Source organism: Petaurus breviceps, unplaced genomic scaffold (assembly GCF_028583685.1).
Source record: "Petaurus breviceps papuanus isolate PSGF00001 unplaced genomic scaffold, PetGlider_PUasm1.0 91133, whole genome shotgun sequence".
NCBI classification, from domain to species: domain Eukaryota; kingdom Metazoa; phylum Chordata; class Mammalia; order Diprotodontia; family Petauridae; genus Petaurus; species Petaurus breviceps.
In genome coordinates this window covers 59814938-59839738 of record NW_027187419.1, presented here as the reverse complement: position 1 = coordinate 59839738, position 24801 = coordinate 59814938, and the positions used below count along the sequence as shown (strand labels likewise).

At 37.0% G+C, this 24801-nt stretch overlaps 1 protein-coding gene across 7 annotated transcripts in view; it reads right to left on the bottom strand.

Moving 5' to 3' along the window:
• The window catches only part of CDK8 (cyclin dependent kinase 8), a 137693-nt gene that overhangs the window by 69132 nt on the left and 43760 nt on the right, over nt 1-24801 (bottom strand). For all 7 annotated transcript variants that reach the window (XM_069080354.1, XM_069080356.1, XM_069080355.1 and 4 more), the window contains exon 2: nt 5104-5179. In XM_069080354.1, the coding sequence (XP_068936455.1) occupies nt 5104-5179 (76 nt within the window). The remainder of the gene's footprint in view (nt 1-5103; nt 5180-24801) is intronic.

Below are 24801 nucleotides of genomic sequence, written 5' to 3'. Positions count from 1 at the left end.
TGTAATAATAGTGCTACTAGTTGCAATTGTCTCTACCTACTTACTGCAACTTCCTGTCATCTATAAATAAACTTTGGTTCAAACTCCGTTTTTAAAATATCTTCAAGTGAGACGACCATGTCTTCAAGTTATTGTCCTATAGCTCTCATCCTTCCATTTCACTGAAAAACTCCTAGAGTCAGTCATACTTATTGCCTCCAATTCCTTACCAACTATTCATTTCTCAACCCCTAATTGTTTCTAATCCTGAAATGACTGAAACTTCTCCCTCCAATCTTAACATCTCAAAACTACATTTCATGTTCTTCCTCACCAGTCTATTTCCTTGAGTTTTCATATGCAAAATTAATCAGTGCTAGCTTTGTGCAATTGTGATTCCACATTCTAAACCATCAAAATAGAATCCATTTTCTGTCTCTGTACCATCTCATGTAATTATCTTCCTTCACTCAAAACACTCCCAAAAACTCAATTCCTCCATGAAGTTTCATACTAGGAAAGACTTACACTTTAGTGTAAAAATGAAATTATAATTTCTGCTGACTTTATTTCCTTTATTGGATATACTACAAAATATTTTTACAATTTTTCCTGAATACAATATTTTAGATATTTGTTCAATGAGTCCTATTCCAATATCTCATAGTAGGATAGTAACAGGCCTGGGTTTTGAAGGTTATACCAGTAGAATTCAAACTCTGGCTAGTCTTATATCACAGTAGAAAGTCTTCAAACATTGTTCTAAAACAAGACTGTGAGAATGTGGATGCCCCTTCCACTGAAGACCACCGATGTCACAAAGTCAAATAGAAACAGATCCCTTCATTCACATACTGACTTAGAAAACCACAAATCAACATTATCCATGTTATTTTTTTGTGTGTTAAAATATTTCCAAATTGTATTTTAATCTGGTTTGGAATTTTTCTTTCCTTGTCTTGAGTGACTGTTTGATGGGCTAATGTGGTCAAAAGATTTATTACATGGTTGTTAATGTTATGATGATGAGCTTCTACTTAAATTAGGGTTTCTCAACTTGGGTTACAATGGTCACCCTTGGACAGATTTTAAGGGTCCATAAACATGGATAAAAAAAATTACATCATCATTTTCATTAAATTACAATTGAAATTTAACATTTCCTTTAATTATGAGTTATTACAAAAATATTCAGAGAAAGGATCCATAAGCTCAATAGACTGCCAAAGGAATCCATCTCTCTCTGTCTCTGTCTCTCTCTCTCTCTGTCTCTGTCTCTCTGTCTCTGTCTCTCTCTCTCTCTCTCTCTCTCACACACACACACAAAATTTCTGACTTAGATAGTCTAATGTTCAGACAAATGTCCTTCATTGGAAATCTTTGGGCCTGATGACCTCCATCCCACACTGAAACATTAAATTACAATGATTCTTAAATAACACTATTCCAAAATACTCATTTTCTTAAAAAGTAACCTTTAGTTAATGTTACTAATCTAAAGTAGATTATACATAACTAACAATAAAATAATCATAATCTATTTGTATTGTTTTGGATACCAAATAAAACTGTTTTGTAAAAACCTTATAAAAAACATTTACAGTTTCAGCTAATTTGTCAACATAATAAATGTCCTCTAGTGATGCAACATTTGATAGTATTTCCTTCCTGTCTTAAAGATTAAAATATTCCCCTTTCAGAAAATCTTATCCATTTGATGCCAATCTGATGTTATTTGTTTTTGTGTGAGGCATTGGTACTAATAAACAATGTGTCAATGTCTAGCTATTTGACATCATCATTTAATACAATTCAATAAACAGTTATTGTTAGTCACATATTAAGCATCTCCTCTGGGTCAGGCATGGTGCTAAGTGCTGGGGATACAAAAAGAGACAGTCCCTGCCCTCAGGGGGCTCACAATATACAAGATAAACAGAAATAATCAACAGAAGGAAGGCACCAGAATTAAGAAAGAATGGGAAATGTTTCTAGTAGAAGACAGGATTTAGCTGGCACTTAAAAGAAGCCAGGGAAGCTAGGAGGCAGAGATGAGGGAAAGTATTCAACGCATGGGAGACAGGCAGAGAAAATGGTAAGTGACAAGAAATGGAGTGTCTTGTTCATAGAACAGGAAGGAGACCACTATCATTGGACTGAAGAGTACATGGTAGATAGTAAGGTATAATAAGACTGGAGAGGTAGGAGAGGGATAATTTATGAGGACTCTAAACATGAGAGTATTTTGTATTTGATACTGGCGGGGGAGTGGAAGGAGGAGTTCACATGGTTAGACTTGAGCTTTAGAAAAAATCACTTTGGTAGCTTAAGGGAGGATGGATTTAAATGTGTAGAGATTTTTGACAAGTCAACCCACCAGAAGGCTATTGCAATAGTCCAGGCATGAGGTAATAAGGGTCTGCATCAGAATAGTGGCTGTGTCAGAAGAGAAAAGGGGAAGTATTCACCAGATTTTGCAAAGGTGAAATCAAAAGACCTTGGCAACAGATTGATTCAGCATAAGTGACAGAGGAGGAGTGGTCAGATAAGTAGGAAGAGAAGCAAGGGAAAGCAGTGTCCCAAAAACACAGAGAGAAGATGGTCATCAAGGAAAAGAGGGTAGTCAACAGTGTCAAAGGCTACAGAGAGGTCAAGGAGAGTCATGATTGAGAAAAGGCCATTTGGTTTGGCAGGTAAGAGATCACAGTGGAAACTTCAGAGAGAACAGTTTCAGTGGAATGATAAGGTAAAAAACTAGATTGTAATGGGTTAAGGAGAGAGTGAGAAAAGATAAAGTGTAGTGGAAGTGGAAGAAGCCACTGGATTTGCCAATTAAAAGTCATCGGTAACTCTGAAGAGAACAGTTTTGGTTGAATGTTGAGGTTTGGCTGAATGATGAGAAAGACTGTGGAAAGTTTAGAAGAGAGTGAGAGGAAAGGAAGAAGCACGTGTTGTAGATGGTCTTTTAAATTTTAGATACAAAGAACAGAAGAGACATAGGATGATAGCCTGGATGGAAGAATCAACTACGTATAAGCCACTGTGCTAGACTAAAGATGACATACAAAAAAAGTTGGCAATGTGGTAAAGGATTTTACAAAAGGCAGCCATTAGACAAACTATCAGAAACTGCTTTCAGAAACTGTGAAATTGCTGGTAGTACAGTTTTGCCTTAAGTACCATTCCATTCAAAACTACATTTGTATGAATAAAGGACCTTTCAATACTTAAATATTCAACCTGCAAAACATATTTAAGATGTGAAAATTAAATTTGGAATGTATTTTCTAATTTTTCTCTGATTAAGGAACATGAAAAAAGTTGTCCAAAAATTCCTATAAAACAAATTTAGAGCTGTCAACATCACAAGTACTATGTGAATATGAGAAGGATCTGTGAGTTCTTCAGTATAAAGGAATTCCTTTCATTCTGTCATCAGTACAAACACCTATGACTTAACAGATAAGCTTCAAGGAGTTGCCTTAAGCATATAAGGTTAAGAAACTTGTCTAGTATCATACAGCTAGTATATAGTTTATGACAGAATTAAACCTAGGTCTTCCTAACTCTAAGCCCAAAATACTATTCATTATTCCATACTACCTCTATAAATTTAATTCTTTTTTTTATTTGTTTGGATATTTTTGGAGGGGGGAAGGCAGGGCAAGGCGTTAAGTGAGTTGCCCAAAGTCACACAGCTAGTAAGTGTTAAGTATGGGAGGTGGTATTTGAAATCAGGTACTCCTGAGTCCAGGGCTGGTGCTCTATTCACTGTACCACCTAGCCTCCCCTATAAATTTAATTCTTAAAATTATGTTACATACACAGTACATTATGGTATATACCTGAAAAGTAACAATTTCCTAAGGCTCTTCATAGTAATACATGAAAAAATTTCAAACTCAAGATAATAATATCAAATTATGTTGTCAGTGATTTTGTGGAAAGGTTCCTTGTACAGTAATAGGAACTAGACCGTATCTGAAGTCCCTTTCAAAAGTAAGAATGACATTGGTTGTTAGAAAGTCTGTGAAAAGGGTAAGATTCCTAAAACTCACATTACATTTAATATAATTTTTGTGTGAGTAGATATGGTAAGCAAATAAAAATATAGATTCTAATTCACATCTTTGAATACTTCAATAATCTAAATAAACAAATTTGGAAAAATATCTTTAAAATATGAACAAAGAAAATGAAAAATCTTAACTGATTGGAAATAAATGGATGAACAATTTGGTATATAAAGTGTTTATAAAAATCCCAAATAAATATTCCATTACAAACAAAAATGTCATTCAAAACTATATGATCCAAAAATATGTATTTTGCTTCACATGCATGATTAAATAAACAGCAGCTATGAAAACAAGATAATGGAATGTTTTGTTTTAAGCTCATATTATTTTAATAATCCATGAATCCCACCATCATAAGGATTTTTCTGTTGCTTAACAAATTAATACGCTACTACGAATAGAAATAGTAACAGGGTGAGCTCCAGGAGAGTAGGGAGTGTGTTTTCCTTTTTTTTGTATTCCTAGCACTTAGCGTATCGGGTGCTTAATAAATTCTTCTTAACTTGACACCAAGGTTTTCAAGGCACTTTCCAGATATCTTACATTTGTTGATCCTTGAAATAAGCCTGTGAGGGAGGCACTACAAATGGTCTTAATTCTATTTCACATATGAGGAAAGTGAAGCTCAGAGAAGTTGAGTTAATTTGCCCACAGTCACATGACTACTCAGGGCAGGAGATGGGAACTTCTCTCTCTCCTACAAGTCCGATACTCCTTCCACTGCCTTCCACAATCTCACTTTCTCATACAACCAAATACACAATATAACTGAGACACAAGTATTTATGTAAGAAAAAGCTCTTCCCAAATAAATGAAAAGATAAAAGTATTCCTGGAGTCGAAGACCACATTTACAATAAAACTAACAGACACGGTGAGAATTGTTTTTAACAAAATTTTTAGTTTTCATAATCTACTACAATATTCACTACAAAAAATTTTAGTGTCAAGAAAATTGAAGTGCAATACAAGTGAATGGCATATTATAGACATTCAATTTGTTTGTTGATGATAATAGTAATAATAACAACAAAAAAATACTTACTGCTATTTCTCTGCATGCTGACATAGAAATCCCAGTTCCTTCTATTTGTTTTAAAGCATAATCTTTATCATCTTTCCTATAAAAACACAAAAAAAATTTAATAAGCATTGAATCCAGAATTAGATTCATTATGCAGAAAATAAAATGTATACATATAAGTGTGTGTGTGTATCCACAAAATAAAAACACTAACAAAATACATTCTATTAGAATGTATGAAACTAAATGGTTTTCATAGCTTCCAGTTTTTTGTACAAATCAGCAAAATAATCCACCTGAAAACTACATATTTATGAATATAAATACATAGAGTTCAGAAATAAAAGCATTATTATCTATTAGTCATCTCATACTAGATATCCTATAATCATCTCAAACTCAAATCCAAAGTAGAATTCATTATCTTTCCTCAAAAACTCATCCATCTTCTGAACTTCCATATTATTACCAACAGTACATCTCTGCTGGCATCCTCAACCCCTCAGTCTCACTCATGCCACACATCCAATCAATTGCCAAATTTTGTTATTTTGATCTCCACAGTCTCTTTCATATATTTCTTTTTTTCTCTTCTCACACAACCACTGCCCTAATTCAAATCTTCATCACTCTCTCTCAGTTGATTTAGTATAATAAAATCCTATTTCTACCCCTTGATTGAAGTTTCTCTCCACTCCAATCCATCCACCTCACAGATGCAAAAGTGATTTTCCTAAGGCATAGATCAAACCAGGTCATCCCCCTATTCAAGAAACTCCAGTGGTAGCCTCATACCTCTAAATATCATATATGAATTACTCTGTGTAGCATTTAAAGATTTTGACAACCTGTCCCCTTCCAATCTTTCCAGGTTTCCTACATATGCACTTCCTGCACTCTCCAGTCCTGAGAAACTGAATTATGTGTGCTATTCCTCACACATGATACTTGGTTTCCAATTTCCATGCCTTTGCAATAACTGTCCCCTATCCCTGAAATATATTCCTTCCTCATCTCTACATCTTAGAATCTCTGACTCCTTTCAAGATTCAATCCAGGTACCACCTTCTATATAAAAACTCTGCTGATACACACCCCCACCCAGCTGCTGGTGCCCTCTCTCTCAAACTACCTTGTATACATTTTGTATATTGTCTGAATATACAAACATACACACACACACACACACACACGCTGTCTCCCCCTGTTAAAATGCAAGCTTCTTGAAAACAGGAACTTTAAATTTTTTTTGCTTCCAGAGCTTAGCACATAGTAGGTGCTTAATAGCCCTGACATAAAATTTTAATATCTCAAATTCACTGACATAAAAATTCTAAATAAAATTCTGAAAAGCAGTCAAGATGGTGGAGTGAAAGTCACAACTGCCAAACATTCCCTAAAACTTATTCTACCAAACTACAGAAATTACCACACTGAATCCTGAGAGTGAAAGCCAAGAACAAGTCACAGTGAGTAATTTTTCCAGTCCAGGGTTGCTTAGGAATACAGAAAGCAGTGTAGAAAACACTGGGGTAGAAACTGGTTAAGAGGGTAGTGTCATTCCCCATCATCTGTTGACTACCGGGGGATGGTAGCAGCCAAGGAAAGCAGTGCCCAGTGCTGGTAAGAGAAACGAATAGAACAAATACCTGCTTAGAAAAAGATCCCAGGGACCACTGTAGTAGGACTGGGAGCAGGATCAAGTGCCATTTGGCAGTTCTGTAGCCTATTATTCAGTTCTGGATTGAAGTTCCAGGATGGAGAGGAAAGGTCATGGTCAAGAGGGCCCTACCTGGGTAAGCATCACAGTGCAGACTAAGAGGTCAATGACCAAACCTCTCTCCAAATTACAGCATGTTGGAAGCACCAAAAGCTTTTACAACTCCAAACTGAATTGGGAAGGCAGAAGGACATAAAAGTCCAAAGTTCAAGCCAGTCTTCCCCTCCAGAGGTGAGCAGAGCCTGATTCTAACAAAGTCTAAAGTTGAAGAAACAGTCTGGAAAAAAAGAGCAAACAACAACAAAAAACCTGGTGATAGAGAAGCTCAAGACACAAACCTAGAAGAAGACAATGACTTGAAAACATCTACAAGCAAAGCCTCCGAGGAAAAAATTCAGATTGGACACAAGCTCAACAAGAATTCCTAAAGGAGATTTTTAAAAATTGAATAAAATAAGAGCAACAGAGAAAAAACTGGGAATAGAAATGAGAACAATGCAAGAAAATTGTGAAAAGAGAAATAACAGCTTAATAAAACAGGCACAAAAAATACTGAAGAAAATAATTCCTTAAAAATTAGAACTGAGGGGCGGCTAGGTGGCACAGTGAATAGAGCACCAGCCCTGGAGGCAGGAGGACCTGAGTTCAAATCCAGCCTGAGACACTTAACACAAAAACTAGTGGTGTGACCTTGGGCAAGTCACTTAACCCCAACTGCCCTCCAAAAACGAAAAAAAAATTAGAACCAGGCAAGTGAAAGTTAATGATTCCATGAGACATCAAGAAACAGTAAAACAAAATAGAAAGACTAACAAGAAATATGACCTATCTCACAGGAAAAACAAATGACCTAGAAAATAGATGGAGGAAAAATATTTAAGAATTATTGGTCTACTTGAAAACCATGAATAAAAAAAAAAGCCTAGACATCATATTTCAAGAAAATATAAAGAAAAATTGGACAAATATCTCAGAACCAAAGGACAAAGTAGAAACTGAAAGAATCTACCAGTCACCTCCCAAAAGAAATCCCAAAATGAAAACTCCCAGGAATATTATAGCTGAATTCCAGAGCTCCCATGTTGAGGGAAAAAATACTACAAAAGTAGTTAGAAATAATTCAGATATCCAGGAGCCATAGACAGAATCACATGATTTTTAGCAGCTACCACAGAAGGCTTAGTGAAAGCAAAAGAAGGCAAAGGAGCTAGACTTAAAATCAAGAACAGATTACCCCAAAAAACCTGAGTATAATACTCCAAGTGAAAAAAAAAAGGAAATTTAATTAAACATCGAATTTTCAAGTATTCCTGATGAAAAGACCTGAGTGAATAGAAATTCTGACATTCAAATAAAGAATTAAGAGCAGTATAAAAAGATTTTTATGAATGAGAAATAAGGGACTAAACAAAGTTAAACTGTTTACATTCCTAAATACAAAGAAAATGCATATAACCCCTAAGAATGATATTATCATTAAAGCAGTAAAGAGGAGCCTACCTAAACAAAGAGCATGAGTCTATTGTGTTGAGATGATCTCAGAAGAAGCCTCAAAAGGGGAGAAAGAAAAATGCACAAAGAGAAGAAGGGAGAGGAAGAATGGAGGAAAATATCTCACATAAAACAGACATACAGAGAAAAGCTTATACAATGGAGGAGGAAATGGGGGAAGGGAGAGGGCAACACCTAAACCTCACTCTCATCTGAAGTTCTTCAAGGAGAGAATATACATACAAACAGCTGAGTATAGAAATTTATTTTACTCCAAGACAACTCTGAAGGACTTATGATGAAAATGCTATTCATCCCCAGAAAAAGAACTAATGGTGTCTGAATACAGATTGAAGCATACTTTTTTTTACTTTATTTTTCTTGAGGGTTTTTGGGGGTCTATGTTTTCTTTCACAACATGACTACTATAGAAATGTTTTAATGACTACACATGTATAACCTATATATCGAATTGCTTGCCTTCTCAATAGGGGAGTGGGAAAGGAGGACAAGAGAGAATCTGGAACTCAAAGTTTTTAAAATGGATGTTAAAAATAGTTTATATATGTAACTGGGGAAAATAAAATACTAAAATTCAAATAACAAAAAAGAAAGAAACTCATCTTACTCAACAAGGAAGTAGAAGGGGAAAGGATAAAGAGAAAGTAGGGACAGGGTGATTAGAGGGAGGGTAGATAAAGGGAGGCAAAAGTTACAAGCAAAACAGACTCATGACAATGGGACAAGGTGAAAACAAGAATGAGAAAATAGAGGTGAAATACACACTTAGAAATTACAACTATGAATAAACTCATCCATAAAACAGGACAACAGAATAGCCAAGAAACCGGAATCCAACAAATAAATTGTTTACAAGACACAAACTTGAAACAGAAAGATATAGAGCAAAACAAGAGGCTGTAGCAAAATCTATTATGGTTCATCTGAGGTAAAAAGGCAGGGGTAGCAATCGTAACCTTAGATAAAACAAAAGCAAAACTAGACCTGATTAAAAAAGACAATTAGGACACTAATATATTTCTTTTATTTTTTTTGCTTTTTTTTTTTGCAGGGCAATTGTGGTTAAGTGACTTGCCTAAGGTTACATGGCTATTTGTATGTGTGTGTGTGTGTGTGTGTGTGTGTGTGTGTATGTGTTAAGAGTCTGAAGCCGGATTTGAACTCAGGTCCCCCTGACTCCAGGGCCGGTGCTCTATTCACTGTGCCACCTAGCCACCCTGGGCACTAATATATTCCTAAAAGGACTACAAACAATGAATTAATATCAGTACTGAATATATATATATATACACACCAAATGGCATAGCATCCAAATTCTTGAAGGAAAACCTAAATAAGTTACAGGAGGAAACAGAAAATAAAAGTATATTAGTGAGAGTCTTCCATTTACCCCTCTCAGAACTACCTAAATCTAACTATAAAATAAGTAAGAATGAAGTTAAGGAGATGAATAGAATTTTAGAAAAGTTAGCTACAATAGACTAAGATCCCTAATGAATATTAGGAAAATTTTAAAGTAAAATGTAGGAAAATAAGTACACTAATACACTATTTGGTGGAGCTGCAACCATTCTGGAAAACACTCTGGAACTGTACCCAAAGAGCTATAAAAGTATGCATACCCTCTGACCCAGCAACACTGCTACTGTGTTTCCCCGATAATAAGACACTGTCTTATTATTTTTTTGGACAGAAAAACACCAGAGGGCTTATTTTCAAGGGAGGGCTTATTTTAATGAACATTGACAGCAATTTTAATAAACAGGTAAATGTGAACAAAAAAAAAAATGTGCCTTTATTCAATAAGCAAATCACTGGGGAAGAACAGGATGACGCGCTCACTGCTGCAGCTCTGATTGGATGCAGCTCAGAGCGCGGCATGCATTTCACGGGGGGGGGGGAAGGTGCATACAGAGGGTACCGTAATGTAGCATGTAGCGCAGGGGATCACCTTCACTACAGTAGCAATCTCAATAGGGCTTATTTTCGGGGGAGGGCTTATTTTAGAGGAATCTTACACAGTAAGGGGAGGGCTTATTTTCGGGATAGGTCTTATTATCAGGGAAACACGGTACTAGGTCTATACCCAAAAGAGATTAAATAAAAAGAAAAAGGATCCATAAATATAAAAATATTTATAGCAGTTCTTTTTTCGGTGGCAAAGAATTGGAAACTATGGGGATGTCCATAAATTGGGGAATGGTTAAACAACTTTTGGTATACGATTGTGATGAAATACTATTATGCTGTAAGAAATGATGAGGGGGGCCGCTTAGGTGGCGCAGTGAATAGAGTCAGTAGGACCTACGTTCAAGTCCAGCCTCAGACACTTAACACACACACACAAAACTAGCTTTGTGACTTTGGGCAAGTCACTTAACCCCAATTGCTCTCCAAAAAGCAGCAAAAATATAAAAAATAAATAAATGTGTGTGTGTGTATATATATATATATATATATATATATATATATATAAAACAGAAAGAAATGGTGAAGGAAATGGTTTCAGAAAACCTGGAAATATTTATGTGAATTGAGGTGAGCAAAATGAGCAGAACCAGGAAAATAATGTACACAGTAATAGCAATTTTGTGTAGATAATCAATTGTGAAAGACAGCAACTCTGATCAATGTAAGGATCCTCAACAATTCTAGGGGACTCATGATGAAAAATGCTATCTATCTTTACATGGACAACTGAGGGTCTCAAAGTACAGATTGAAACATATTTTTTTCCTTTCTCTATTTTCCTTGCTTCCATCCCACCTCCATCCTGGAATATATCTAATGTGGAAATATGTTTTGCATGACTTCATTTATATAAGGGGTATCATATTTCTCACCTTCTCAACTAGATGGGGAAGAAGTGGAGGAAGAGAGAAAATTTAGAACTGAAATTTTTTTTAAAGAAAAAAGTTCTGAGAGTTATATGTAAAAAAAAATAAACACTTAGGGGCGGCCAGATGGCACAGTGAGTAAGAGCACCGGCCCCAGAGTTGGGATGACCTGGGATCAAATCCTGGCTCTGATACTTAGCACCACACCCAGAAATAACTGGCTGTGTAACCTTGAGCAAGTTACTTAACCCCAATTGCTTTAAAAAAAAAATTAAAAATAAACACTGACTTACAAAAAATAAAAATAAAAATCCTAGTAAAGAACAGAAATACACCTAGAAATTAATTAATTATGACCAAAAAGGATTCATACCAAAGATGTTATGATTCAACATTAGGAAAACAATTAGCACAATTAATATGGGAGACAATGGAATGTGGGCTGAACTTGAAAGTTCCAAGATCTGAATCTGAATCCTTGTTCTGCAACTTACTACTTGTGTAACCTCTTCCAAATCACTTAACCTTTCAGAACCTCATTTGCAAAATCGGGGAGTTGGACTATGTAGCCTGAGAATCCTTCCAACTTCAAATCTATGAGCATAAAAACAACAAAAAGCATATGATTATATCAACAAAAGTGTAAAAGTCTCAGACAAAATATAGCACTCTTGTGTTAAAATCCATTAAAAAGCATATATCTAAAACCAAGATCTAGCATAATTTAAAATGTAATAACACTATAAGCTTTCTGGTTCACACAGGAATTTTTTTTTAAAAGGGGGGTGCTACCCAGCTATCTACTAATATTTGACAATTCTTATAAGGTCAGCTATATCAAAAAGCTTGAAATTAAAGAAACAAAACATAGACAAAGAGGAAACAAAATGATCACTTTTTTGTTCTTTTTTTTTTTTGGAGGGGGGAAGGCTGGGCAATTGGGGTTGTGACTTGCCCTAGGTCACACAGCTAGTAAGTGTTAAGTGTCTGAGGTCAAAGTTGAACTCAGGTCCTCCTGACTCCAGGGCCAGTGCTCTATTCAATGCATCACCTAGCCACCCCAAAATTACCACTTTTTCAAATGATGACATAATGGTTTGCAGAAAACATGATAATTTACTTTGAAAATTCCTAAAGATCAGTCAAGAAATTAAATGAAAAAATTAATAGGTTAATAGAGCTGGAAGGGTACCTCAGAGACTACCCAGTATCAAATCCTTCATTTTATAGCTGAAGAAACTGAAGGACAATATGTTAAGTGACTTGCTCAAAGTTATAAAAATAAATTTAAAAAAATAAATAGCAATTCTGCATACTGCTAACAGAAAACCATATGGAAAATAGGAGAAATTTAATTTTTAGTTCCAAAAAAATTTAAAATACTTGGGCCTTGAGAGCAAGGCACTTATCAAAATACAACTACAAAAACACTTTTTTACTTAAATTTAGACAAAATATTTTAATGTTCATGGTTGTAACTGTACCAACATAACAAAAATGACAATACTACCTGAACCTATTTATATACTTAATACTATATTAAATGTGGGTGCTTTATAATACCTATAAAAAAGAGATACTTAACAGAAAGGAGGAAAAATCATTTGTGGAAATAAAAGGTATAGGCTCTCAAGGAAAATAATCAGAAAAAAAGCCCAAAGGTAGGGGTCGTAGAAGCAAGGGGGCAGCTAGGTGGTGCAGTGAATAGATCACCGGCCCTGGAGTCAGGAGGACCTGAGTTCAAATCTGGCCTCAGACACTTAACACAAAACTAGCTGTGTGACTTTGGGCAAGTCAGTTAACCTCAACTGCCCTACCTTCCCCCCACCAAAAAAGAAAAAAAAAAAAAAAGAATCAGAAGCAAGTGAAAACAGTAGCCCAATATCTGACTACCCCAAAAACACAAGTTACAGGAAGAAAAACTCCCTATTTTACACAAACTGCTTGAAAAATAGAAAGTGATTTGGAAGAAACTAAGTTTAAACCAATAAGCTCCAAATAGATACATGTATAAAAGGTCAAATCCTAAGAAAATTAGAGAGCTTGGTAAGATTTAGAAAAGAGATTGAGGAATGGTTAAATAGATACAACAAGAACTCAGAGAAAAAAAATCTCTAAAACGTAGAGAAGAGAGAGTATCCAGGAAAAAAGGATAGTCAACAGTATCAAATACTGTAGAGAAGTTAAGAAGGATGGAGATTGACAAGAGACCATTATTTGTCAATTAAGAGATCATTAGTAACCATGGAAGGAACAGTTTCAGTTAAGGGATGAGGTTGCCAAAACAAACTACAAAGGGTTCATCAAAGAGTGTAAGGAAAGGAAATGGAGGCATGATTTCTTTTTTTTTTTTTTTAAGTTTAGCTGAGAGGGGGTGAATCACAGGATGATATATAGGATCTAGTGAGGATTTTTAAATGACTGGGTGGACTTGCGCATATCTACCGATATCAAGTAAAAGAGACTGAAGATCAGACAGAAGGGAAATAATGGTGGAAGAAATATGCTGCAGAAAATAGCAAGGTGATCAAAGATTGACCTTGGTAAAAAGAGTCACCTCTTCATCAGAGATTGAAGTAAAGGAGAAAATAATGAAGGACATTAGAGGGAAAATGAAGGGGGAAAAGGAGCTCCCAATGAATGGCTTCAATCTTTTTCATTAAAGTAAGAGACTAGGTCTTCAGCTGAATATAGAGGGGATGGTTACTGTGAAAGGTTTGAGGAGAGAAATGAATGTTTTTAAAAGCTGTTGTGGTAAATGACATAGAAAATCCTTAGGAAAGAGTACAAGGATTGCCTTGCTAGAGTGAGGACACAGTTGACACTAGATAATAAATTTAAAATAGAGTCAATCAGAATGGTTTCTTGACTTCCACCTCAGTGAGTAGGAGCAAAGGATAATGTGGTTGGGATTTGGCAACATATGATTAGCAACAGAATAAGTGAGCAAGGGATTCAGGAATAGAGGCTAAAATAGCTTGACTAGTTTACCAAGAGGTCAAGATTGGGAAGGGAGTATGTGTAGTTAGTGAAGTGGTGATGGTGATTCACTGGTCACAGAAGGAGAGTCAGATTGGTTCCCCTTTGTCACATCCAGGCCCTCATTCAACCACCTCCACTAAACAACCACCATCATCTTGAGGTGCAGGTTATCAAAATGTATCACTAATCCAGCTCCTGGTGGCTATTTAATGGTCCCAGAGACATTCTCCATTCTGCAATGAGTTCACTCTCTGGCTCAGTCTTTCTCATTCCCATCTCCTGTCCTCATAGTATGGGATTTCAACCTAATATTGATATCACCTTAAATATCCTACCCTCCCAGTCCCACAATATATTCAAATCCTATAACCTGTTTCCTTGATTCTGCCCCAGCTATAGACAGAAATGATCAAATCTCCAATCTTGCTATCACTCACAAATGTTCCACTTCTATGTTCACATGTTCTGACATTCCCTTATCTGATCATAATCTTATCATTCCACCTTTCTTATCCCCTAACAATTCTTAAATCTGTTTTTTTCCAGAATTCATTTATTTTTACTTTTCAACATTCATTTCCACAAGATTTTTTGAGTTTCAAATTTTCTCCCCATCTCTCCCCTACCTCCCATCCCAAGATGGCTTGCATACTGATTACCCCCTTCCCCCAGTCTGCCCTCCCTTCTATCCCCCCCACCTATATTCCTCCTTCCCCCTTATTTTCTTGTAGGGCAAAATGGATTTCTATATTCCTTTGCCTGTATATCTTATTTTCCAGTTGCATGTAAAAAAAAAATTTTAACATTTGTTTTTAAAACTGAGTTCCAGATTCTTTTCCTTCTTCCCTCCTCACCAACCCCCATTAAGAAGACAAGCAATTCGATAGTTTATATATGCGTAGTTATGCAAAACACTTCAATAATAGTTACGTTATGAAAAACTAACTATATTTCCTTCCATCCTATTCCACCCACTCATTCATTCTATTTTCTCCTTTGACCCCATCCCTTTTCAAAAGTGTTTGCTTCTGACTATCCCCACTCCCAAACCGCTCTCCCTTTTATCATTCTCCCCTCTTATCCCCTTCTCTCCTACTTTCCTGTAGGGTAAGATACCCAATTGAGTGTGTACGTTATTCCCTCCTTAAGTCAACTTCAATGAGAGTAAGTTTGGTCCATTCCCTTTCATCTCCCTGCTCTTCCCCCCCATTGTAACAGCTTTCTCTTCCCTCTTTTATGTGAGATAATTTATCCTATTCTATCTCTCCCTTTATCCTTCTCCCAATATATTCCTTTCTCACCCCTTAACTTTATTTTTAGATATCATCCCTTCATATTCAACTCACCCTGTGCCCTCTGTCTATATTGTGTGTGTGTGTGTGTGTGTGTGTGTGTGTGTGTGTATAATCCCTTCAACTATCCTGATACTAAGAAAAGTCTCATGAGTTACAAATATTGTCTTTCCACGTAGGAATGTAGAGTTCAACTTTAATAAGTCCCTTATGATTCTTCTTTCCTATTTACCTTTTCATGCTTCTCTTGATTCTTGTATTTTAAAGTCAAATTTTCTGTTCAGCTCTAGTCTTTTCATCAAGAATGCTTATAAGTCCTCTAATTCATTGAACTACCAAATTTTTCCCTGATGCATTAAAATCAGTTTTGCGGGGGAGGTGATTCTTGGTTTTAATCCTAGCTCCTCTGATCTCCAGAATATCATATTCAAAGCCCTTCGATACCTTAATGTAGAAGCTGCTAGATCTTGTGTTATCCTAATTATGTTTTCACAATACTAGAATTGTTTCTTTCTGACTGCTTGTAATATTTTCTCCTTAACCTGGGAACTCTGGAATTTGACTACAATATTTCTAGGAGTTTTCTTTTGGGGATCTTTTTCAAGAGTCAATCAGTGGAGTCTTTCCTTTTCTATTTTACCCTCTGGTTCTAGAATATCAGGGCAGTTTTCCTTGATAATTTCTTGAAAGACGGTGTCTAAGCTCTTTTTTTCATCATGGCTTTCAGATAGTTCATGGAACTATCAGGAAAGATAGATCTTTCCTGGATCTGTTTTCCAGATCAATTGTTTTTCCAATGAGATATTTCACATTGCCTTCTATTTTTTTATTCTTTTGGATCTGTTTTATATCTTGATTTCTCATCAAGTCATTAGCTTCCATTTGCTCCATTCTAATTTTGAAGGAATGACTTTCTTCAGTGAGCTTTTGGACCTCCTTTTCCATTTGACCAAATCTTCTTTGTAAGGAATTCTCCTCATTGGCTTTTTGGATCCCTTTTGCCATTTGAGTTAGTCTATTTTTTAAGGTGTAATTTTCTTCAGCATTTTTTGGAGGGGTCTCCTTTAGCAAGCTATTGACTTGTTTTTCATTATTTTCTTGCATCATTCTCATTTCTCTTCCCAATTTTTCCTCTACTTCTCTTACTTGATCTTCAAAATCCTTTTTGAGCTCCTCCATGGCCAACAACCAATTCATATTGTTCTTAGAGGCTGTTGATGTAGGAATTTTGGCTCTGCTGTCTTCTTCTGATTCTACGTTTTGTTGTTCTTTGTCACCAAAGAAAGATTCTATAGTTTCATTTTTTTTCCTGTGTTTGTTCATTTTCCCAGTTAACTGCTTGACTTTTGAGCTCTTTGCCAAGGTAGGACTCTACTTTCAGAGTGGAGAGTGCTCTGTCCTAAACTTCTGGGATTTTGCACAACTGTTGTCAGAGCTACTTCTAGGCACCTGTAAATTTTCAGTTCTTCTAAGGTGATATGATCAAAGGAGAGGTGTTTAGTCCTCTCCTGGCCTATGGTCTGGTCTGTGAGTGACCATAAGTACTCTTTTCTGCCTCAGAACTGTTAGGAGGACTCCCTCTCCCCAGCTGCCACAAGTTCTGCCATGTCAGCGCTTCCTCTTACTCCAGGACCTCCACCCAGATCCAAGTAGGGCAAAGCAAGAGAATTCTGCCTTGGTGCCAGCAAAGAGATCCCTGCAGTTGCCCTCTGATCAGCCACTTGATCCCTCCACTATCTGGGTCCCTAGAGCTCTGGAAGCAGCAGCTATTGCTGCTGTTGCTGCTGCCATGTCCACCACCCTGGGCTGGGGCTAGACCATGCTCTTATTTCACCCAGGTCCAACAGAGTCTCCCCACTGACCTTTTACTTTATCTTTGGAATTTGTGGGTTGAGAAGTCAGGAAATCACCATAGTTTCCAGTGATTCAGTTCCCTGAGGTCTGCTCTGGCAGGGTCTGTGATGCCGCAGCCCACACAGGATTGAGCTCTGCTCCCAGCCCAGTGAGATAGACCCTTCCTATTGGCCTGTCAAGCTGTCTTCAGCTGTCTTTCACTCTGTCATTTAATGGATTCTGTAGTTCTAAAATTTGCTTAGAGTCATTTTTATAGGTATTTGGATACGACTGGGAAAAGAGCTCAAGCAAGCTCCTGCTTCTACTCCGCCATCTTGGTTCCAACTCTCAAGCCTGTTCTTTATCCTCACTGGGACCTCCATTTCCTCGATCCTCTGTTTTCTTTCCTAGGCTATCATTTTTACACAGGCTACACTCTCCTCCCTTGATGAAGCAACTCAATTCTCCACTATCCTCCACCCTCAGTTTTCTTGCCCCCTTTCTGTATTGCTGATCATACTGTGCCAAGACCCAACCATGGCATTATTTCCCTCTTCTTCCTCATTCACTCTTATTCACCTACTGCTAAAAATGCTAAAGGCATGGGTCTTCCTCCCATTTGTATGATCTCTTTGGGATACAACCCTAGAAGTGGTATTGCTCAGTCAAAGGTTATGAAATTATTCATAGCCCGTTAGGTATAGTTCCAAATTACTCTCCAGAATGGTTGAATCAGTTCACAACTCCACCAGCAATACATTAGTGTTACAGTTTTTCCACATCCTCTCCAGCATTTGTCATTTTCCTGTTCTGTCATCTTAGCCAATCTGACTGGTGAGATGTGGTACCTCAGAGTTGTTTTGATTTGCATTTCTCTAATCAATAGTGATTTAGAGCATTTTTTTCATATGCTTATAGATATCATTAATTTCTTCCTCTGAAAACTGCCTGTTCATATCCTTTGACCATCTATCAGTTAGGAATGACTTGCATGCTTATAGATTTGACTCAATTCTCTGTATATTTTAGAAATGAGACCTTTATCAGAGACATTAGTTGTAAAAATTCTTTCCCAATTTTCCACTTCCCTCTGAATCTTGGTTACATGGGCTCTGTTTGTACAGAAGCTTTTCAATTTAATGTAATCAAAATTATCCATTTTGCATTTTATAATGCTCTCTAATCCTTGTTTGGTCATAAAGTCTTCACCTCTCCATAAATCTGACAGGTAAACTATTCCTTGCTTTTGCCAGACTGCTTACAGTATCAGTCTTTATACCTAGATCATGCATCCATTTTAGACTTGATTTTGGTATACAGTGTTAGATAATGGTCTATGCCCAGTTTCTGGCATACTATATTCCAGTTTTCCCAGAAGTTTTTGTCAAATAGAGAGCTCTTATCCCAAAAACTGGGGTCTTTGGGTTTATCATACAGTAGATTACTGTAGTAATTGACTGCTGAGTCTCATGTACCCAATCTATTCAATTGATCCACTACTCTATTCCTCAGCCAGTACCAAGCAGTTTTGATGACTGCTGCTTTATAATACAGATTAAAATCTGGTATGGCTGTATCACCTTCCCTACCATTTCTTTTCATTAATTCCCTTGATATTCTGGACCTTTTATTCTTCCAAATGAATTTTGTTACTATTTTTTCTGTAGTAGTACCTCTTGCCAAGGCAAATTCCTCTACATGTATCTCTTGAATTATAAACCAAATTGTCCCCACTATCATCTTCATTCCCTCTTACATTCAATTTCTCCCTACCTACTGGCTTGTGCTTGGTTGCCTACAATTGCAAGGGGAATGTCCTATTCACCCATACACACCCTTTCTTTGAAGAACAAACAAAAACTGGATCCAACCATCTCCACAATATCTTGTATCTTTCCTCTCCTTCTTGGCCTCATGTCTTGAGAAAGTCATCTAAATTTGGTAATAGTGTACATCCACATCCTTTTGCCTCCTAAGTCTTCTGCAATTTGGCTTTCAATTTCATCATTCAACTGAAATTGCTTTCTATGAAATTAACAATGATCTCTCAATGGCCAAATATTTTTGGTTTTATCTCTCTACCACATTTGACATTACTGATTATTGACTCTCCTGGTTATTCTCTCTTTTCTAGATTTTCATGACACTGGGTTGCACAATGGATAGAATGCCTGGAGTCAGGAAGACCTGAGTTCAAATCAAATCTCAGACATTTTCTAGCTGTGTGACCCTAGGCAAATCATTTAATCCTGTTTGCCTCAGTTTCTTCATCTGCAAAATGAGCCAGAGAAGGAAATGGCAAACCACTCCAGTATCTTTGCCAAGAAAACCCCAAATGAGGTCAAGAAGAGTTGGACATGACTGAAAACAACTGACCAACAACAAAAAATTTTCTCTTGGTTCTTCTTATTCTCTTTATTAGTTGTCATCCATTTCATGTCCTCTAACTCACACTAGACTATTTTTTCTTGGTGATGTCACCAAGCTAAATTATCCCATGGGTTAAAGTATCATTTTCATGTGCCCAGATCTATATATCCAGCCCCCAAGTTACAATCATGAATTTCCAACTGCCTTTTGGACATCTAAAATTGGATGTCTCAAAAGCAACTTAAAATCAACACATAAAAAACAGAATGAATTATCTTCTCACAAAACTCTCCCTTCTTCTAAACTTTTATTGTTACTATCAAGGTATCATCTTCCCAGTCACCTAGTCCCATAATCTCAGCACCATCCTCTATTCTTCACTCTCACCTCATATATCCAAGCTGTTTCCAAATCTTGTTTCTACATTCACAACATCCCTCACATGATATTCATTCCTCTGTGTTCTTCATTCATATAGCTGCAACCCTACTTCAGGCCCTCATCACCTTTGACCTGGACTACTGGGATAACCTTCTAACCAATCTCCTTGACTCAAGTTTCTCCCCCGCTAATCCATCCTCCACTCAGCTGCCGAGGTAATTTTTATGGTTCTCTCTCTCTCCCTCTCCTTTCCCACCCTGCCCCCATACTGACTCCCACAAGCTCAATGAGCTCAAATGAATCCTTATTGTCTCCAGTTTCAAATGCTCAGCATTTAAAATTCTTCTGAACCCGGGTCCCCTCCTACCTTTCCAGTTTCTTTACACCTCACTCCTCTTGACACACTCCATAATCTATCTACTCTGTTCTATTTGTAGTTCCTCAAACATAATACTTCATTTCCCATCTCCGTGCCTTTGTACTGGTTGTTCCTCATGCCCAAAATAATCGGTTCCCTTGCTTACAACTCTTAGTTTTCTTCAGTTTCAACTCAAAGTCCACTTTGCATAGGATGGCTTCCCCCTTCAAATGACCTTGCATCTACTTTATACATATCTTGAATTTATCTCCCCCATTTGAATATAAACTCCTTGAGGGCAGGCATTATGTTTTCTCCCATTTCTTTTTATTCCAGTGTTTTTAACACAGTGCCTGATACATTGTAAATGCTTAAGAAATTATTATTGATTGTTAACTGACTCACTGGTCTGGGAAAATATGGTGAGGCAGAGAGATTGGAGGTCACAGTGAGGATAAACAATAGGTTTAGAATGAATGAGGTATAAGAAATGATGGTAAAAAAAAATTGGATAAAGAAATTTTGGAGTCCTTGAATATGAGAGTGGAATTACTTGTGGGTAATGACAAGATCAAGGACATGGTCATCATTACATGTACTTTAAGTGTAAGAGAGGGATAGCATAGGAAATTAGCACATTCAGAAAATGAGTTAGGACACTGGAGGGAACATCAACATGAAAAAGGAGCTAGACAGTATCAAGTATGTGGAGGAGGAAGGTATGTGGAGGAGGAAGACATGAATGCATGAGAAGGGAACAAGCAGGACTTAACAGAGAATTCTATAGCAGATATATCTTTATAGCCACATAAATGATTTAAAAGTACAGAGAATAAAAGATACTATTGCAAGTTTTGTGAGAACAGGTATCATTTTAGTTTCTGTAGTTTTATCCCCAACACTCAGCACAGAGCACTGTACATGGTAAGTGCTTGACATTTATTGCATCAAATTGCTTACCTTTTTTTGACAATTAAAAAAAACATTCCATTCAGTAGAACAAAATTCATTTTTAAAGGTTTTCTTCTAACAAGCTATCTCTTATGCATGTTAAAGTCATATAAAATAATACCCTGAGAGATGCAACAGAATTAACTTTGTTCAATGAATGAAGCATTTATTAAGTGCTTACTGCTCCCAAAGCACTTAGTTGTGCTAAATGCAAGCGATACAAAAAGAAAAGTCAGATGGCCCCTGCTCTCCAGGAGCTCACATTCCAATGGGAGAGAAAGCAGAAATAACAGGTTTCAGCTGCAAGACAAATGGAAAGGTCCCATGATCCTTAGAGTACAGCAGGTGGTAATGCCTCTTTTTAAATGTCATTTCCATTGACAAAAATCATTTCAGGTTTTAGTGCTGAGTCATCTGACAGTTCCAAGGATTCTCATGACAAAATAACTTTCTTTTCTGGGTCTTCAGTAGCTGTAGTTGTAGCATGTGCAGGAGCACTTGTCATGCTTCTCCAGAGGTTGCTTCCCAGGATGATGGCTATAGGCACTAGGCTCAAAGTTATTACTAAGTCTTTTGTGTTCTGGGTCTTGGGCTGTCTCCATCAGGGTCTGAAGGATCCAGGATGGTGATGGTTTGACTTGCCTGGCACATGCTGTTTATCTCTCCCTCCGGGTACCTTGCTTCTTCAACTAGATTGGCTTGCCTGTCCTGTCTTAGCAGTTGGTTATCAATTGGGATCAATAGGGATGACTGGACCTGCTCTAGAGAAGCTGCTTCCCTGAAGGATGGCTCCAAGGACTGTACTAGAAGCAGGACTGGTAGAGGTTTGACTTGTCTGGCACAGGAAAAGGCAAAGCCTCTGGATGCTTTGCTACCATGACCCACTGATGATTAATATCAAAGAGACATATATTTCCCAAATATATTTGTGACAAAGAAGCATTATGTTGTAATGGAAAGAGCATGGGATTTCCTGGCTCTGTCACTTACTATCTATGAAACCCTAACCAAGTCCCTTAACTTCCCTTTGCCTCAGTTTCTTTATTAGTAAAGTTAAGAAGCTGAACTAAAAGCTCCCCTAGGTCTCTTTCAGCTCTGTAGCAGCCACTCTATAACTGATTAACTGCATCTATTATCCTCTATACTAGGATATATATACTAGTACAGTCCAAATGGAAATTCAGATACTGTAATGTTCTTATTTGCAGATGACAAAGCTCTGATTTCAGACAGTCAATAACCATTTATTAAGCCCTACTATTGCTAGGCATTGTTTTAAGTACTAGGGATACATAAAAACAAAACACAGTCCCTACTTTCAGAGAGCTCACAGTCTAACAGGGAAGACAACATACAAACAACTATGTACAAAAAAGATAAAAAATGGATAATTGGGGATAGTTTCACTGGGAAATCACTAAGATTAAGGAGGACTAGGAAAATCTTCTTGCAGAAGGTGAAATCTAAGGGAAGACAAGGAAGTCAGGAGGAAGATATGAGGAGGGAGAGAATTCCAGGCATGGGGGGCAGCCAGTGAAAATGGAGAGGAATAAGGTGTACCACTGGAAAGGCAGGAGGAAGTAACTGTTATGAAAGACTTGGAAAGCCAGAGTGAGTTTATATTTGATCCTAGAGGTAATCAATATGGAACCAGTGAAGTTTATTGAATGGGGCTGGGGGTGGTGTTAGGGGAGGTTGACACAATATAATGTATGCTTTAGAAAGATGACTTTGAGGCATGGAGAATGAACTGGAGTGGGGAATGACTTGAGTCAAGGAGACCAAACAACAAGCTATTGCAATAGTCCAGGCATAAGGTGATGTGACCTAAACACGGTGGTAGAAATATGAGAAAAAAGGGGACAGACAGAAGAGAAAGCTGCGGAAAGGTAGAAACAAAAGAACTTATTAATTGGATATGTGAGTAGGGGAGGCTGAGAGAGTAAGATGTCAAGAAAAACAGCCAGTTTTCTGGCATAGCTAACTGGGAAGATAGTGGTATCCTAGGAACTAATAGGGACAATCAGTTCAAGATGTCCAAGAGGCAGTGGAGACTGTAAGACTGGACATCAAGAAAGAGGTTAGGACTGAACACATCATCTGCATAGACAGAACTGAACCCAGGGAACTGATGAGAACACCAAGCACAACCGTATAGAGGGAGAAGGGAAGAGAGCCCACAGCAGAACCTTGGAGGATACTTCACAGATTTCAAATCCTTGAATACAGCAGAGCCTCCTAAATGAGATCTATAATGACTCAAAGAGAAATAACTTAGGGTTGTGGGCAAAGAGTGAGTTTCTCAGGAAGACTTGGGTTGAAGGCATTGTCTTAATACATATTGTATGGCAATATGCATTGCTGTATGACCCTGAACAAGTCATTTAACTTTACAGTGACCTTGGGTAACCATAAATCTTAACAATAACAATTCATTATATCCATTGATAAAGAGTTTCTTCACCAACATTCCCTCCACCAATAAAACCATAGGCCTGGACCAAAAACTGAAAAGAAAATGATGTGAAAATCAGGTGTTTGAAAAATGCCTATTGTTCTATGATAAGCAACTAAATGGTCTAGTGGATAGATCACTGGGCCTTGAGTTAAGAAGATCTGAGTTTAAATCCAGTCTCAGACACTTACTAGCTGTGGGACCCTGAGCACGTTGCTTAATTCAATTGCCTCAATTTCCCCACTGTAAAATGGGGAAAATAAAAGTATAATCTCGAAGGGGAATTGTAAAGATCAAATGAGATAATATTTGTAAAGTGCTTAGCACAATGCCTGGCACAATCCCTTAATAAATGCTTATGAGACAGTTGGATTCATAATCCATAGAACTTGTCCATCTATTTGTATGTGTGTGGTGTATGCATATAAAAGTGTATACATGTATGTGTATTACATATATAAAATTGATGACCACACACACACACACACACACAGCAGATAGACAATGAAATGTGCCTAGAATTGAATAGAGGGAGAAAAACAGGCTGTATTGCACATGGAAAACAGTGCTAGTATTCATAAGGATTCAAACATTTCTGAGTACAAAAACCCATCTTTTTAACATTATTATTCTTCAGGCGATTCTAAACAGCTGCAATACAAAGATTACCAATCTCAAAAGAATTAACATTGTCAGTCATTCAAAGGGCAATGGAAAAATGGATGGTATTGAGAATATTATCAACTAAGAGATGTGCACCAAAACCAACATAAAAAGATATCATCAGGGAGATATGTGACTAGAAAGGGAGAGAGATGAAAGATGGACAGCTTGTGTCTTCACAGGTACATATTTAATGTTAAGAAATAAAAAGGAAATTACCCACCCGAAACTCATTGGGTAGACCTCTGATAGATCCCTTATGAGAAGATACAGAAAAAGTTACACAGGATAAGAAGGCATGGATGGGCAATGGTTTGTACTGCTGGAAATAGTACCCACCTTAAAGAGATCAGAGATCTATTTAA